This window comes from Haliotis asinina, chromosome 9 (genome assembly GCF_037392515.1).
Source record: "Haliotis asinina isolate JCU_RB_2024 chromosome 9, JCU_Hal_asi_v2, whole genome shotgun sequence".
In the NCBI taxonomy this organism is placed as follows: Eukaryota; Metazoa; Mollusca; class Gastropoda; order Lepetellida; family Haliotidae; genus Haliotis; species Haliotis asinina.
This window is the reverse complement of record NC_090288.1, coordinates 61,916,701-61,931,595: the sequence shown is the minus strand read 5'-3', so window position 1 is coordinate 61,931,595 and position 14,895 is coordinate 61,916,701. Positions and strand designations below refer to the sequence as shown.

The following is a 14,895-nucleotide window of genomic DNA, read 5'->3' as shown; positions in this document are numbered from 1 at the left end:
TTTATTTATATGGTATATAAGTCATACAAATGCAATTATATATACCAATAAACATTCTCAGAACTATTAATGTATAATAATATAAAGGAATTACAAATGTTGTTAGTATTTTTGACAACACCATGAAAATTATTGATCATGGTCACAGAAATTGCTAATCATAATTGATGATTCGGTTTGCGAAATGTGCACCACAATACATTGTATTATGAAGTTCGAATTGCAATGTACTGGTTAACAAGTATTTTTGCCCGCCCTTGCTGCACACTGTCCTCAAGAATTGTGTAGATATGATACGCATAACAGTGAATACATTAACATGCACAATTTTTGTATATTGTTTCTGAATTTTGAAGCCTTCTGATTATGAGTAAGCTGACTTGCAATTCTTATGCAGGTAAGTATCCTAGCTCATCCATAACGAAGTGTTACTTGAGAAGTTGTGCGTGCGTCCGTGCGTGCGTGCGTGCGTGCGTGCGTGCGTGCGTGCCAAAGGCAAGGATTGTTTGTCATAGTATCACAGTTGTTAGTGTTGGGAATTGGAAACCAATCTACTATCTATTAACGGAGCAGTTGTGGTGAATGATTATTGATTATAATCAAAATCAATACATTTTTAAAGTAATCTCCAATTTTAAGGGGTTTGCAACATATTTTTTCTAATTGATCTTTTTTACGGCTAATTCTATCATGCAATGAAATGCACGCATGCAAGAAAGACACTGGAAATGTAATTACAATAAAAAGGGTTAAAATTTTACACTGCACATGTTTTACCTTGTTGAGCCTGTTTGTGAATATTTGTCAAATTTAATGGTTAGTGTACTTCATTGAAATGAGTTATACACAAACAACAAAATGCTGATTGATCAAAAATGTTTATCACAATCAATAGTCATTTTTTATCCTTCTTCCAATCAATTTTCGACTGTTTTCGATCATTGGAACACCACTACCAGCTGTGTTGACTTATCCTCTTGACATCAATCACTGGATTGTCTGGTTGATAAACAATCCATCTGTGGGCATGTCCTAATATTATTGTTTAATGTCTGAAACCTTATGTCAAGTTTTAGCCCACATGAAACTAAGTGGCCTTGAAAGAACTGAACGTACTGAACAGCAAAAACCCCCATTTTTGGGGGGTCAAGTTTTTGAGTAGAAGACGTGAACTGGAACACTTACTTTCATGAGAATTCATTTTTTAAAAATTTGCTTTTTCTGTTCAATACACTATTCAAAAAGGTTACTCACTTTGAGGCTACATTCTTTGAGTACAATTGATTATCTGCTGAACATGAGTTGATCAACAGTAGACACTGATCAGCATTATGTCAACTATTATAAAGAAAAACAGATTTCTTCAACTGCTGCTTTTCAAGATGTTTGTAATGGCATGGTTGTTGCATTGTCTGTTATTGATAATGTCTGTCTGTTACAGGAAATCACATTCTGACTGATGACGACTTGTATGACTTCCGATGTCAGCTGGCTGCAGCTGAGGGAGGGAAGCCAGTCAAGGTGAGTGTTGTTGAAACTGGAGGTGTGTCCTAACACAGTTATTGCTGACTGTGGGTGTGTCTGAGACAGTTACTCAGAGATGCCAGCCTCCACTAATTTGTATCCTCAAAGTTGTTTTGAATCAGCCAATACTACTGCTCTGGAAATTCTACAAAATTTGAAGAAAATTCATTAAAATTCGGATATACAGACAAAAAGAATTTTTTTGTAAATTAAGTTCATTTTTAGACTCCACTTTCCTTCCATTCATCAAATTTAATGACATTTGAACTGTAATCATTGCAAGTAATAAACGTAATTTCAGCGAAATTGTCTATCAGAAATCTGAAGCTTATTTAATACCTTTGCAATTTTACCCACTTAATGTGTACCAATGGAAAATGAGAACAATATTGAAATGATTTAACTGTGACTTCTGTTAGATCATACGAAACCGGTTTAGGTTTTTCATTGGCTTCAGTGGCTTGTAAAAACAAATGGGATTCAGTTTTGTTTGTCTTGTGTAAATGTATACAGTATCATAAAATTGTGTAAATGCATTGATTGCCAATGGAGTGCTTCAAGTAAATATCAATCATGAGTGGACCAAGCATTTTAAGAAAAGTGAGATTAACTATGCAACATTTTCTGGAGAGGTATTCAGAAACAAATAGCAGTTTACAGGAGTCTTGATGTGTACAGTATAACAGTACTGCTTCTAATGTTTGATAATGGACGTTCATATTTCCCTGCGCAAGGATGACAAAACATTGTCTACTTGTACAAAGAGACCTAATATCGCCAGTTCCATATGGCGAAACACAGTAAGGGGATTGGGAGGGAAGAATTAACAGCAATATGAGAGAATGTTGATACCTGGTAAGAAACTTTTCCTATCTATTTTTAAACCAGGTAGCAAGTACTTGGTACTTGCTAAAACAGTTAATTTCCAAAAGTGGCTTTGGGTGTATCCCGACAGTTACTGCCGGTTGTGGGTGTGTCTTTCATGGTTACTGCTGGGGGTGGGTGTGTCTGTCATGGTAACTGCTGGCTGGGGGGGGTGTCTGTCATGGTTACTGCTGGCTGTGGTGTGTGTCTGTCATGGTTACTACTGGCTGGGGGATGTGTCTGTCATGGTTACTGCTGGCTTGGGATGTGTTTGACATGGTTACTGCAAGGTGTGTACTGACCCAGTTGCTGCTGGCTGTGGATATGTCGGAGATGGTTACTGCCAACTGTGGGTGTATTTGACATGGTTACTGCTGGGTATTGGTGCATCTGACATGGTTACTGCTGACTAGGGTTGTCTCTGACATGGTTACTGCTAGCTGTGTGTGTGTGTCTTGCATGGTTACTGCTGACTGTGGGTGCATCTGTCATGGTTATTGCTGGCTGTGGATGTGTCTGTCATGGTTACTGCTGGGGGTGGGGGTGTCTGTCATGGTTACTGCTGGCTGTGGGTGCATCTGTCATGGTTACTGCTGGCTGTGGGTGCGTTTGGCATGGTTACTGCTAGGGGTCGGTGTGTCTGTCATGGTTACTGCTGGGGGTGGGGGTGTCTGTCATGGTTACTGCTGGGGGTGGGGGTGTCTGTCATGGTTACTGCTAGCTGTGGGTGTGTATGTCATGGTTACAGCTGGCCAGGGGTGTTTCTGATACAGTTACTGCTGGCTTTTGGGAGTTGCTAGGCCAGATCTGTGTGAGCGAGATTTTTTTTCTAATGTCTTGAATACCAAATTTTCAGCGTGGACAGAACAACCGACTTGAAAATTCCACCATCAAGTATACCGTAGACTTCATCCGCAATCTTCCTGCCACAGACAATCTGGACAATGTTGGGGAGATCGTCTTCAAGTGAGTGGGTGTTATTGTTTTCCCTTGAGACAGAGATTAAAAAAATAAGTAGTTCATTAAGTAAGTTGTGTAACAGGCTGATGGAGGTTGCAGGTTTCAAAGAGGTTTTCATAATTCTGTCTCATGGATGTTGCATCCATTGGAGATTACTGCCTTATGGATGTGTGACCATGTGAATATGTTGCAGAGTGACAAAGAATAAGGCTGAGCTGATCAACCGCTTCAAGCAGAGTGTCCAGTACTACCTGAATGGAACGCAGGAGGGTTTCCTTAAGTACAGACCCAGGTTGAAGAGTAAGTAGACAACCAATCTACCCCATCTTCACTCATGCAATGCCTCACCCCACAAACATACCCTGCCCTGCCCTTCATCCTGCCCTGCCCTTCATCCTGCCCCACCCTTCACCCTGCCCCTCCATGCCTACATCCCTGTCCCATTCACTCACAGAGCCAACCTACCATCCCTGTCATGCCCTTGATGCTGGTCGTTAACCAACCCATCGTTGACTGCCCTGCGCGGTCTCACTACAACCACCTGCCCATTAACCATGTACAAAGTATTGGAGTTCCTATCAGTTATAATGGGAAAATGAAGTTTCAACTTTCACAAAGTAATCATACTGGAAAAATTGAATTTGGCAAAGTCAGGTTGTTTAATGGCTTTGCCCATATGAATAAATGCTTTGATTACACAGTTGAAATACCTGCATGTGTAAACTTGTTGCTACTTGCCCATGACAACACCAGATTTGATTCCTGAGAAGTCATGGAAAGACATGTAGGAGCATGATTCAATGACCCTCAACTTGTTAATGTAAACTTGAAGCTGTGGCCAAAGGTTGACATTTTGTGTTGGTGTTTCAGTGCCTGGTTCTCCCCGGCAGCAGGGCAGTTATCCGGGGACACAGAATGGACATGCGGTAACTGCACTCCACCTCACATCTTGCATGATTTATAAACTGAAGTGGCTGCTCTTTTTTCCATGCCAAGAACCTGAACAACTTACGTTCTGTCCCAATTTTTACAGTTAGTGCTCCTTGGCAAAACAGGGCGTGGCCCCATAATAATAAGACATACTCATATGTGTTGATTGTTTCTTCTCTTATTTTAGTCATATATTGAGTTAAATATTAATTTAAAACCTGCGAAAGCTTTTTGTTTACATTTGTTCCTTGAGAAATTGTTGACTGTACAATTAGTAGGGTGCTTGGAAAATGCAATATTATGAACCAGTTTGTTCCTAAAGAAAATATTGGGTTTGGAAGCCTGCTTTTGTTGTCATAGCTGAAGGTCAAGCGTCAGGCACTGTATGTCCTCATGGGATGTGTGACTTGAGCTATCTAACTACAGCAATCCACATGCTCCAGAAATATGGCAGAAGTGCATATGTTACATCCAGCTGAGTGTTTCTACCCAGAAATTTGCTGAACGCTCATTGCCTTCCTTTGCGGTTATGAAAGTAACTGCTGAAGGCTAAGTCCTTGTGATATCTGGCACATGTAAATCAGACCCCTCACAATAATTCTGTTAGATATTTCATGATTTAAAAAAATGCTTTAAGCTGTGATACACCCCCGAGATGATTCTCGACTTGTTAGCAGCCTCAATGAAGATTTGTGTCAAGAACATTTCCAAAATATCCATTCAAAGCAGTAGTTGGACCCCATTTACCCCTTCCTCACCATACTCCTTCATTCTTGGGAGGGCACATTCTACTGACAAGGATTGTCATTATGGTGCATGTTAATAATAATGGCAGTTAATATGATTAGCCATTAATTAATTACTGACTTCAGCCACTACAAATATAGCCCAATTCTCATAAAGTTCTTTTGAGTCAGGTTACCTCAGATAATAATAATCTAAATTCTACTGAAAATAATGTGATGATCCAGTTTTGCACACACAATATACACCTTCAACATGTACACGAACATTGTCCATGTTCATGATGGTAAGGTTCATCCTTATGTTTTGTAACATTGTTGTTTCTGAAACAGGAAATATCTGGTTATGGGGACAGTCTTGGCCAGCAGCCTGCCCCCCAAATAGTGATAGATCCCCCACATCACAACGCGCTGGGTGAGTTTGGACGAAGGCATGGCTACGGAAGTAGCGGAGATGCAAGCATGAACAATCGCCACCTACAGTTCAATGGTAATAGTCGCAGTGCATCCGAACTAATGTCACCACAGCAGTCTGACAACCAGAGCCGTCTTGACTACAGCATGGAGAAACACTTTTCAAAGGTTATTTCAAACAAATGAGAATATATAAACATGGTCATGATTTTAAGGAATATTGTCATGTTTACACAAAAGTGTACTTAAAATGGTCCCAATGCTCAGCTTAGGAGGGGCATGGTTGGCCCAGTAATTCGAGATACAGCCGTTCACTGTTTAGAACTGTAGCCAACTCTTGCTGCTAGAAACTATGTTCTTTGGTTCAAATGTCAGTTCTTACGACTATTTATCAGCACCATGAACTTCCTTAAGAGTATCACGAGAAATTGTGGCAGTATTAAACCAGTATCACCTCTAGCTTTCCTGCCCTTGTGAAATTCCATGTTTCTTTCAGTGATGTCACTGAACTACTGTCCAAAATGGCATCAGTCTGAACTCAAAAGCTCAGCTAATTATTATGGTGTCTCTTGGAAGACTGTGGACTCGATACTGATATCTCATTAGCCATATTATCCACATAGGTGAAATTTTGGATATGGCATTGCTAAAGATTCCTTCAGGATAACGTGGAAGCATTTTCAAACATACCACTTTAAATTTCATATTAGTCAGAATATTTTTTGAACACGGTGACAAATTGTCAGTATTAGACCTCCATGTTTCCTCCTTTGTCAAGCTTCCAGAGATACAATTCAAAATGGCATCAATCGGAATTTGAAGCTTTACTAAGTAAAATGCAGTGTCCATGGAATCAACTGTGAACTCTCCAAGTTATGGGTGTGAAGAAAAGGCTTCTTAAGTAGAGAATAGCTTGTTTCCACCAAGTGAGTGAGTCCAGACGGCTGGTGTGGTTCTCAGACTGCTTGTTCACAATCTTCACTACCTCGTACTCTGTGTCTGTCCACCCTAACCATGTGTAGCTCCTCAAATAGTTGAGGATATCGGGGATTGGGAAAGGCAGGGGCCATTTTGCACATTAGAATAGAAAATGGCCTATTAACATTTTGAAGTTTGTTATTGATACAAGGGCAGTGGCCCATTATAAATTCTGAAAAAGGCTAATAATCCTGAAAATGGCCCATTGTGACAGTTCTCTATTCCAATCTCTGGTATATATTGCAAAGCAATTGTTGATTGTGGGATTCCCCTGTATAATCATCGTCAAAGTGTCTTTGCGTTTACTATACCAGGGCTCCAGATAAATTTTCAACATGAGGAGTACATGTGCCCTTTTTTTTCAATGTAAGAGTACTGGGAAAAGTTTTTAGAGTACTAAATGGAATTTAATGACATGTAAGTAATCTTGTGTTTCGTTTCATATATGCACCACAACATTGCTACTCTTGTGTAAACAGGTAAATAAACAATAAAGCACATACTTTTTCAGATAAATGCGTCTGTAAATGATTCTAAGACCGTGCTGTGGTGCGTATCTGCTACGTGTTCTGATTTTGTTCCTACCGTATCGTGCATATTTTTATCCGTACATACGCTGATACATCCCTTATCTGGAGCCCTGCTATATTTGAGATAGACTGTTTCGTTTTCTTGTTTTTGTAATTGTAATTACGTAATTGTTTAGCAGAGTTCAGTGATTCATGCTAAATATTCAGTACATCATGAACGCATCATGACTGATGTATTCTGATGACTTATTGTACTCTGTGATAAATGTAATATGAATGCTCTGTATGTTCTGTATTGGTGGGAGTGTGTGTGGTTTAGGTTTTTCTGGCATATTGTTAGTCATCCAAGAAGCCTTGCTGAAACTTTGCTTCACAGCAAGTTGTACAAGCAACAAATGTAAGAAGATGCACCAACCTCCAGAACAGTGGTGCCAGATTCGCACTGGAAGTGTCTGTGCTCTGTTTACTAAATATGAATTTAAAGAGGATGCAACTAGGCACTTCTACTTTGTCTTATGTTTAGGGCATCTTGTGTGCTTGTAGAACTTCAGTCTTTTTAGTATTAAACCTGACAACCTGTCTGTGACTATTTCTAGGCTCAAGTTGTATTCTCCCAAAATGTGGACACAGTGGTGACTTGACCACTTACTACAAATGAGCTGTTGACAGCACCGATGTGACACCACGTAAAGTGGGCGTCCCAATTTGTTAAATCAGTCTTGGATATTAAATGTGTTCTGTTAATTTGATGAGCTCTGAAGATTGAAGCCTGCATTTAGAAAGATGTGTTTGTTGTATAATTTTTGTTACATCAGTTGAGTTTTGTCCTGAAATCATTGGGGATCAGGGTCTGGTTTGATGTGTAACATTGTATCACCATTGTGTGGTAACAATGTTATCTACAATCTTTCACTGACAAGGTTCCTTGTGGTGGGTTCAATACTGCTGATGGTGTTGTAAACAACAGGTTCATTTGCCCTCATGCTTCTCCCACTACTCATAATCAGTGTTGATCAAAGCTCTCATCCCCACGATCACTGCTGATAAAGTTCATCCACACAATCATTCCTGATCAAGTTTATCCCACACTGATCAAAGCTCATCCCCATGTCCAGTCTTGCTCAAAGCTCACCCCCCATTATCTATACTAATTAAACCCCTTCATTAATGCTGATCGCTGTATCATCTTCTGTATTGACTTATCTTCTATCAGAGCATGATTTTGAGGATGAATTCTCCTATGCACCTGGGAATTCGAGCATGCCATTTTCGTTGTCTTATGTTCATTGGAAAAATCTTGCAAGGTTTCTTAAAGAAATTGACCCACATTTTTCTGCTGCCTATGGAATGTAGTTTTTAAGCAATTCATATATGTTTTATGGAATAATTAATTGTAGTGTTAAGTTTATCACAACCAGTAAGAATAACTTTCACTTAAACAGTGTTGAGGAACCTTGTCAGTTGTCTAAGTCACACTAGTGCAGTACCTCTTGAAACGACTGAGCAACAGCTAATTAGAGGAGTTTACATAAACGTCCCTATTCGGATTAACAAGTTTCAATTGTATTGAGTGTTTCTGACTCAGGTGTGGACAGCAACGACAAATTGGGCTCGTCTTCCTCCAGCAGTGGCTCCAGCCCCACCTGTCGACTCAGCCCAGAGGGAGGGTGGTCAAACAAGGTACGTCCCAAGCAACAAGCACCTGTCAACGGTGTCTGTCCTTCACCTATCCCTAGAGGTGGTGGAGCCACCCAATTTGTCCCACCATCAAGAACTTGCTAGTTGATCTTACTGTCATAATAACACACCTCCATGGTCTGTGGAAAAAGTCTTTGTTCTTTATCGGTGTGTCACTATTCTTTTGTTGAGCAAGGATTCTACGTTGTACTCTGCTATGGTATCAGGTGGCTAGCACCGTGAAAAACCTGTGGAGACATTTTACGTCTCATTCTGCCAAATGTTGTTGCTGTTGTTTAATGATGAGCTAACTTAATAGATCTGAATAAATTTGTCACAGGGTGCTTGGAAAGTGCGTACAGGACTGTAAGACCCATATAAATTCCATATTTCTTTTGTCTATGCCTCAGGAAATACAGATTTTTCTAGGGTTTTACAGTCCCGTATACCCATTCAAAACACCACGTAACTAATAATGTAGGCAGAATTGCCAGGCTGTACGAACTGTATACCCTGTCACATGTGTCACGTGACACACTACATGAGCTGTGCATACTGTACACCCTGTCACATGTCACATGACACACTGCATGAGCTGGACGCACTGTCCATCCTGTCACATCTGTCACATGACACACTACATAAGCTGTACATACTGCACACCCTGTCACGTGACACACTATATGGGCTGTACGTACTGCATTAGCACAGTATGGCCATCCATAGTACGTCCCACATATTAGCATATGATGGTAACAGTGTTGTAATGGAGGTTATGAAACATCGTTTGTTGATTCTTTTTCTTCAGGGAAGAACAAATGACGTTGACAACAAGGGTCCCCCTGTGACACCGGAAATTGTCCGCATTGCAAGTGAGCGCCATCAGAAGGGGCTGATGTCTTCCTGGATATACCAGCTACTTACACAAGTGAGTGGTACAGAGCTTAAGTGAGACTGAAGTAGCTATGGATAATAGTGCTCAGCAGCCTGAGTGGGGTGAATAAAACCTAGGTTGGATTGTAACAGCAGCTCAAGTGATGTGAAGGAGGAAGCTATATCAAGAGAGGTAACAACAAGGACCTAAGTAGGGTAGGAGAGGAAACAGTTGTTCCACTGGTGTAAACAACAGCTAGAGTGGGTTAAACAGTAGCCTGAGTGGGTGAAACAGTAGCCAGAGGGGGTGGAATGGCAGCCAGAGTGGGTGAAACACTAGCCAGAGAGGGTGAAGTGGCGGCCAGAGTGGGTGAAACAGTAGCCAGAGAGGGTTATAGAGTAGCCAGAGTGGGTGAAACAGTAGCCAGAGAGGGTTATAGAGTAGCCAGAGTGGGTGAAGTGGCGGCCAGAGTGGGTGAAACAGTAGCCAGAGAGGGTGAAGTGGCGGCCAGAGTGGGTGAAACAGTAGCCAGAGAGGGTTATAGAGTAGGCAGAGTCAGTAGAACAGTAACCAGTGTGGGTGAAACAGTAGCCAGAGTGGGTAGAATGGCTGCCAGAGTGGGTGAAACAGTAGCCAGAGAGGGTTATAGAGGAGCCAGAGTCAGTGGAACAGTAACCAGAGTTGTTGAAACAGTAGCCAGAGAGGGTGAAGTGGTGGCCAGAGTGGGTGAAACAGTAGCCAGAGAGGGTGAAGTGGCGGCCAGAGTGGGTGAAACAGTAGGCAGAGTCAGTGGAACAGTAACCAGAGTGGGTGAAACATTTGACACAGTGGGTGAAGTGGCGGCCAGAGTGGGTGAAGTTTGAAACAGTAGCTAGAGAGGGTTTTAGAGCAGCTAGAGTGGGTGAAACGGTAGCCCGAGTGGGTGAAAGAGTAGCCAGAGTAGATTAAATTGTGGCCTGAGCACAGGCCCTCATGTTATTGCAAGGATTAGAGATTATTTTTAAAGTTAAAAAAAGATAAAACCTGGACTTTAAATGCTTCACAGTACAACACATCTAGACAAGGATTGACACGTTAGTGTACCCCACCATCCTGCTTTGTCGATCGCTACGCTACCATCGCATGCAGTCAAGTAAAACATCATATATACATAATCATGGGTAAATGGCCCATCAATCACCACTCACAACACCTACCAGTTCACTATTGTTATTTCTACAAGTTAATTGAAAGCTGATTTTGACCCTCAACTAAACGATCTTGACACAAAGGGGTAGTGATCAAAGCAAGCCCTCACATTGGTCGATTGCATGCGATGGTAGCTTAGCAATTGGCAAAGCAGACGGATGGGGTACACTGAAGTAATCGGCCATATCTACATATATTGTACTATGAAGTGTTTCAAGTCAGGGTCATCTCAAAATCTTTATATCTTTTAAAAAAATCTTTAATTCTTGCAATGACCCGAGAGCCTGTGGAGCAGAGTTGGTGAAATAGCAGCCAAAGTTAGGTAGAGGGGAAACAGTAGGGGATGAGCTTCAAACACAAGCACACATTGATGAAACAGTAGCAGGAATTAATCATAGGACACTGATAGTGTCCTGTTGTGGAGGTGAAAGTTGTCTGCCAGTGTCCCAAATGTTACCAGAGCTCCCATTGAGTCACTGCATAAGTAACATGGACATCTTCACAAGCCAAAGTATTCATCATCCTTGAATGTCCAGATTATCTAGATGAGGTGTATGACATATAGATGACGTGTATGACGACATTTTCAACAGCATGGATCTGATTGATATGACCCTGGGGTGAGTGCTGGGTCAAGGGTGTTTTCGTGACAGATCAGGGACCTGGTTCCGGCAACTTTAGTAATATTTGCTGTGTTTCCTTGTAGTGTGAAATCAAGCTGCCTGTGATCCTTGAGGATGACACAAACCGTGAACTGCCATCCTACATCGATCTCTACCGCCCCATCAGACAGACTGTCTACTCAGTTCTGTTCAATCTTAACAAACTCAAGATCATCCATGAAAACCAAAGCAAAGAGCAGGGTAAGTGCTGTTCATGTCTGTATTGTCTGGTCCAGTCAGATAATTTACATACCAGCGTCATATTTTTGGTTTCTGCAAAGGCAGGTTTGATTCCCAACATTGGGACAGTGTGTTAAGCCCATTTTTTGTGTCTCTTGTGATCTTGCTGAAATATTTTTAAAATCTATCTACACGTTTTTGTTACCTTTTATCAGGTGAGGCACCCCCAAGGTCGTTTGATGTGTTAGTGAAGGAATGGATCATCCGTCGAGGCACCAACCGACCTTCATTTGAGATTGTTATAGCAAAACCTGTGGAATGGAAGACCCCCAGCATTGAGCGCATGTGGTTGGGCCAGCAAGCTGATGACAAGAACCGTAGACTCCGCGCCTTCCTCACCTGCATGCAAAGTGACTCCCCCTTGATGTTAAACACCAACTATGTACCACAGCATCTCCTCATCATGTGCTGTGTTCTCAGGTATGCCACACACAGTTAATTAAATGTAAACGTAAATTTCACTGTATGGCAAATCCAGTGAAAAATATTTCAAAGTGAATTGAAGGGAGGTAACCCTTTGTCTTATACCAGTTAAAATGAAATTATCATGAATGGTTTTGTGTTTCCCACTGAAAAATGGCTTCATGAAAACTGTGCAAAGTTCTGATTTTAGCATGATTTGCTTACATTCGATAAATCTTCAATGCCCAAGAGGGGACAGCAGATCCGATATAGTCGATACAGAAGATCCAGTATAGTAAGGACTGAAGAAATGATATAGTATGAACAGCAGATGCGGTTGGGTGTAGTGGGGGCAGCAGTCTCAGTATAGAAGGGACAACAGACCTGGTATACTCGGGACAACAGATTTGGGTTTTGTGTTGACAGCAGATCCAGTATTGTGGGTGGAAGTTGTTCACGATATAGGCCTCTCACAAGAGGTTAAATAGAACTCAAACCTCAGTGCCTTTCAGTGTTTTGTCCTTATCATAGATACACCCTCCAGTTCGGTCGAGTTCTCCAGCGGCAGGAACTGGATGCATTCCTGGCAATGGCTGTCTCTCCATTGCTTCATGATGTGCAGACCATGCAGGACCTCAAGGTCAGGCAAATATCCAACTGAACCTTCACTTGTTTTGCACTTGTGATGCATATACATAACACGTTGGATGCTTACAGTGACAAATAAAAGTAAACAAGTTCTCACATTCCCACAAATTTGAAAAGTACTGCTTGTTTTGTTTGACCTGATCAAGTGTATACAAGTTCATTGTGTGACCATGTCACAACTGGTTGGGTCTATTATTGTGACGAGGTGCACCTTTGTCATTTGACCTATCAGGTCTTGTCTATGTAGATTAGCTCTGGGTAAGCTGAACAGGCTGTAGTGTGTGCAATAGATTGGTCCAATTCAGTGATTATTTTGGGGGCACGTTCTTTTGTGATCTATTGTTGTAGAATTATCAAGTATTTCTTAAAAACTGTGATCAATCTATACTCTTAAAAAAAAGTAGGGGAACTGTACTTTACATGTACGACCGTCGAAATAAGGAGATATATGGGATTGAATCAGTGTTGATACAAAAATAATGGATGTTTTGAGAATGCATCACCACATGGATTTCATTCAATCATGGCATATGACATGGAAATTTCAGGTTTACAATTTTCAGTCAGTAGTGTTTGATTTGACCCATGAAATCCTGACCATGCACAGATGCAAGAAAATTATCGGACAAAATGGTCTACTGTTATGTTTCGACCTGCCTGAAAAACGTCGAAATTCATAATGACACCCTATGCATGTGTAGGAGGCACGTGCTTCCCATGCATTGTGTTTGCGTGTGGTGATAACGTGAAATGATGCTACATGCACAAGATGAATGACATTGTAATGTTCCACAATGGGATTTCTTTCTACCAGACCTCATGTTTCCCTACTTTTTTTTGAAGAGTATATTATTTGTGCCTGTTGCCTTTAAAGAATGATTATTAATAGGTGTTAAGATGTATATCCATCTATCTATCTATCTATCTATCTAGATAGATAGATAGATAGATAGATAGATAGATATGTAGATGCGTGCCAAGGACCCATGTTGGCGTGGATCACTGTTCAGTTTCTGTGTGGGAGAATTGGTAGTGCAGCTCATTAAGCAACATTGTTAGTGTCTGTATGGATGTATTGGTAATTCAGCTCCCCACCATCCAGCCCCGGGGAGCCCAGCTTGCCTCGCTGTTCATGGCTGGCGTTGAGACAGCCATCTTCGCCAATGACGTGTGTGGTGCCCCCATTCCCTGGACCATGTGCTGTCCCTGGCTGTTCTTTGATGGGAAACTCTTCCACTTCAAACTTCTGAAGGCCAACAACAACACTCCCCTCATTGACATGTGCGACGGACAGGTGAGGCTTCTGGAACCAAGATGGTTTCTTGTTTTTATCCTGACAAGACTTATGATTTTCAGTTTGCATGTTTAATCCAAATATTGATAAGAAACGTAATTTATGCAGGTCATTATTTGTGTTCTCGTGTCACAAACTGGGCTAGTGAATATAGGCATACAGCTTGTCGTCTTGTGAATTTTGGTTTTTTCAAGGACTTTTAGAGGTAGAGGAGTAAGTGTGTGTGTGAGTGCGCGAGAGAGAGAGAGAGAGAGAGAGAGAGAGAGAGTAGGTATCCAAGAGATTCTTGTCACTACAGAGTCTGAAAATTAATGAAGGAATATATTTTATATTATGTGTACAGTTAAGACTACTGTCTACACTAAATGCAGTATTAAGTTTCCATGGAATGAACTGACAAACTCTGCATTGTGGCATTCCAGGTGGACCAGGTGCTTCGAGTGGAAAGGATGCGGCAAGCCATCATGGAGAACCTGAGAGTGGAGTTCGCCAAACCCCTGCTGCCAAATGCAGCCATGTATGCCCACTACCCATTTCCCCCTTATCCAGGCCATCCAGGCCACATGGCATACAGACCAGGTGGGCGTGGTGCCCCGCCCCATGGGGGGGGCCCACAGTCTCAGAAGGGCAGAGGAAGAGGCATCCTTGGTAATGGTGATATCATTTAGCCATCCTCCCGGGTTTAGTTGGCTTTTCTTTCATTTTATTCTTTTATCCACATTATCATTTAGTTGAGTGTATACGTAGCCGCATTCTTGCATGATGAATTAATATACCTCCTTCGTTCATCTTACTAGTTTTCCCCGTTCTCTCTTAGTAGTCCTACTAATTATTAAGTGACATTGTATGTGTATGTCATCATGTTCTATTAAAAACTGAGACATGGCGCTCAAAGAAGTTGTCATGTTCTACATTCAAAATATGGCAGAGGGATAAATAGTTACCATAGATGAAATGCTAGCTTATA

General features: G+C 41.4%; 1 protein-coding gene across 4 annotated transcripts in view; it reads left to right on the top strand.

The window, feature by feature from the left end:
• The window catches only part of LOC137296100 (constitutive coactivator of PPAR-gamma-like protein 1), a 40,469-nt gene that overhangs the window by 20,151 nt on the left and 5,423 nt on the right, over positions 1 to 14,895 (top strand). Inside the window, exons 2-13 of one of the 4 annotated variants that reach the window (XM_067827776.1) lie at positions 1,442 to 1,521; positions 3,245 to 3,354; positions 3,542 to 3,648; positions 4,219 to 4,274; positions 5,355 to 5,511; positions 8,529 to 8,623; positions 9,429 to 9,548; positions 11,389 to 11,545; positions 11,740 to 12,004; positions 12,518 to 12,626; positions 13,722 to 13,928; positions 14,351 to 14,582. In XM_067827776.1, coding sequence (XP_067683877.1) covers positions 1,442 to 1,521; positions 3,245 to 3,354; positions 3,542 to 3,648; positions 4,219 to 4,274; positions 5,355 to 5,511; positions 8,529 to 8,623; positions 9,429 to 9,548; positions 11,389 to 11,545; positions 11,740 to 12,004; positions 12,518 to 12,626; positions 13,722 to 13,928; positions 14,351 to 14,582 — 1,695 coding nt within the window. The remainder of the gene's footprint in view (positions 1 to 1,441; positions 1,522 to 3,244; positions 3,355 to 3,541; positions 3,649 to 4,218; positions 4,275 to 5,354; positions 5,512 to 8,528; positions 8,624 to 9,428; positions 9,549 to 11,388; positions 11,546 to 11,739; positions 12,005 to 12,517; positions 12,627 to 13,721; positions 13,929 to 14,350; positions 14,583 to 14,895) is intronic. The other 3 variants (XM_067827777.1, XM_067827779.1, XM_067827775.1) reach the window with 3 other exon arrangements.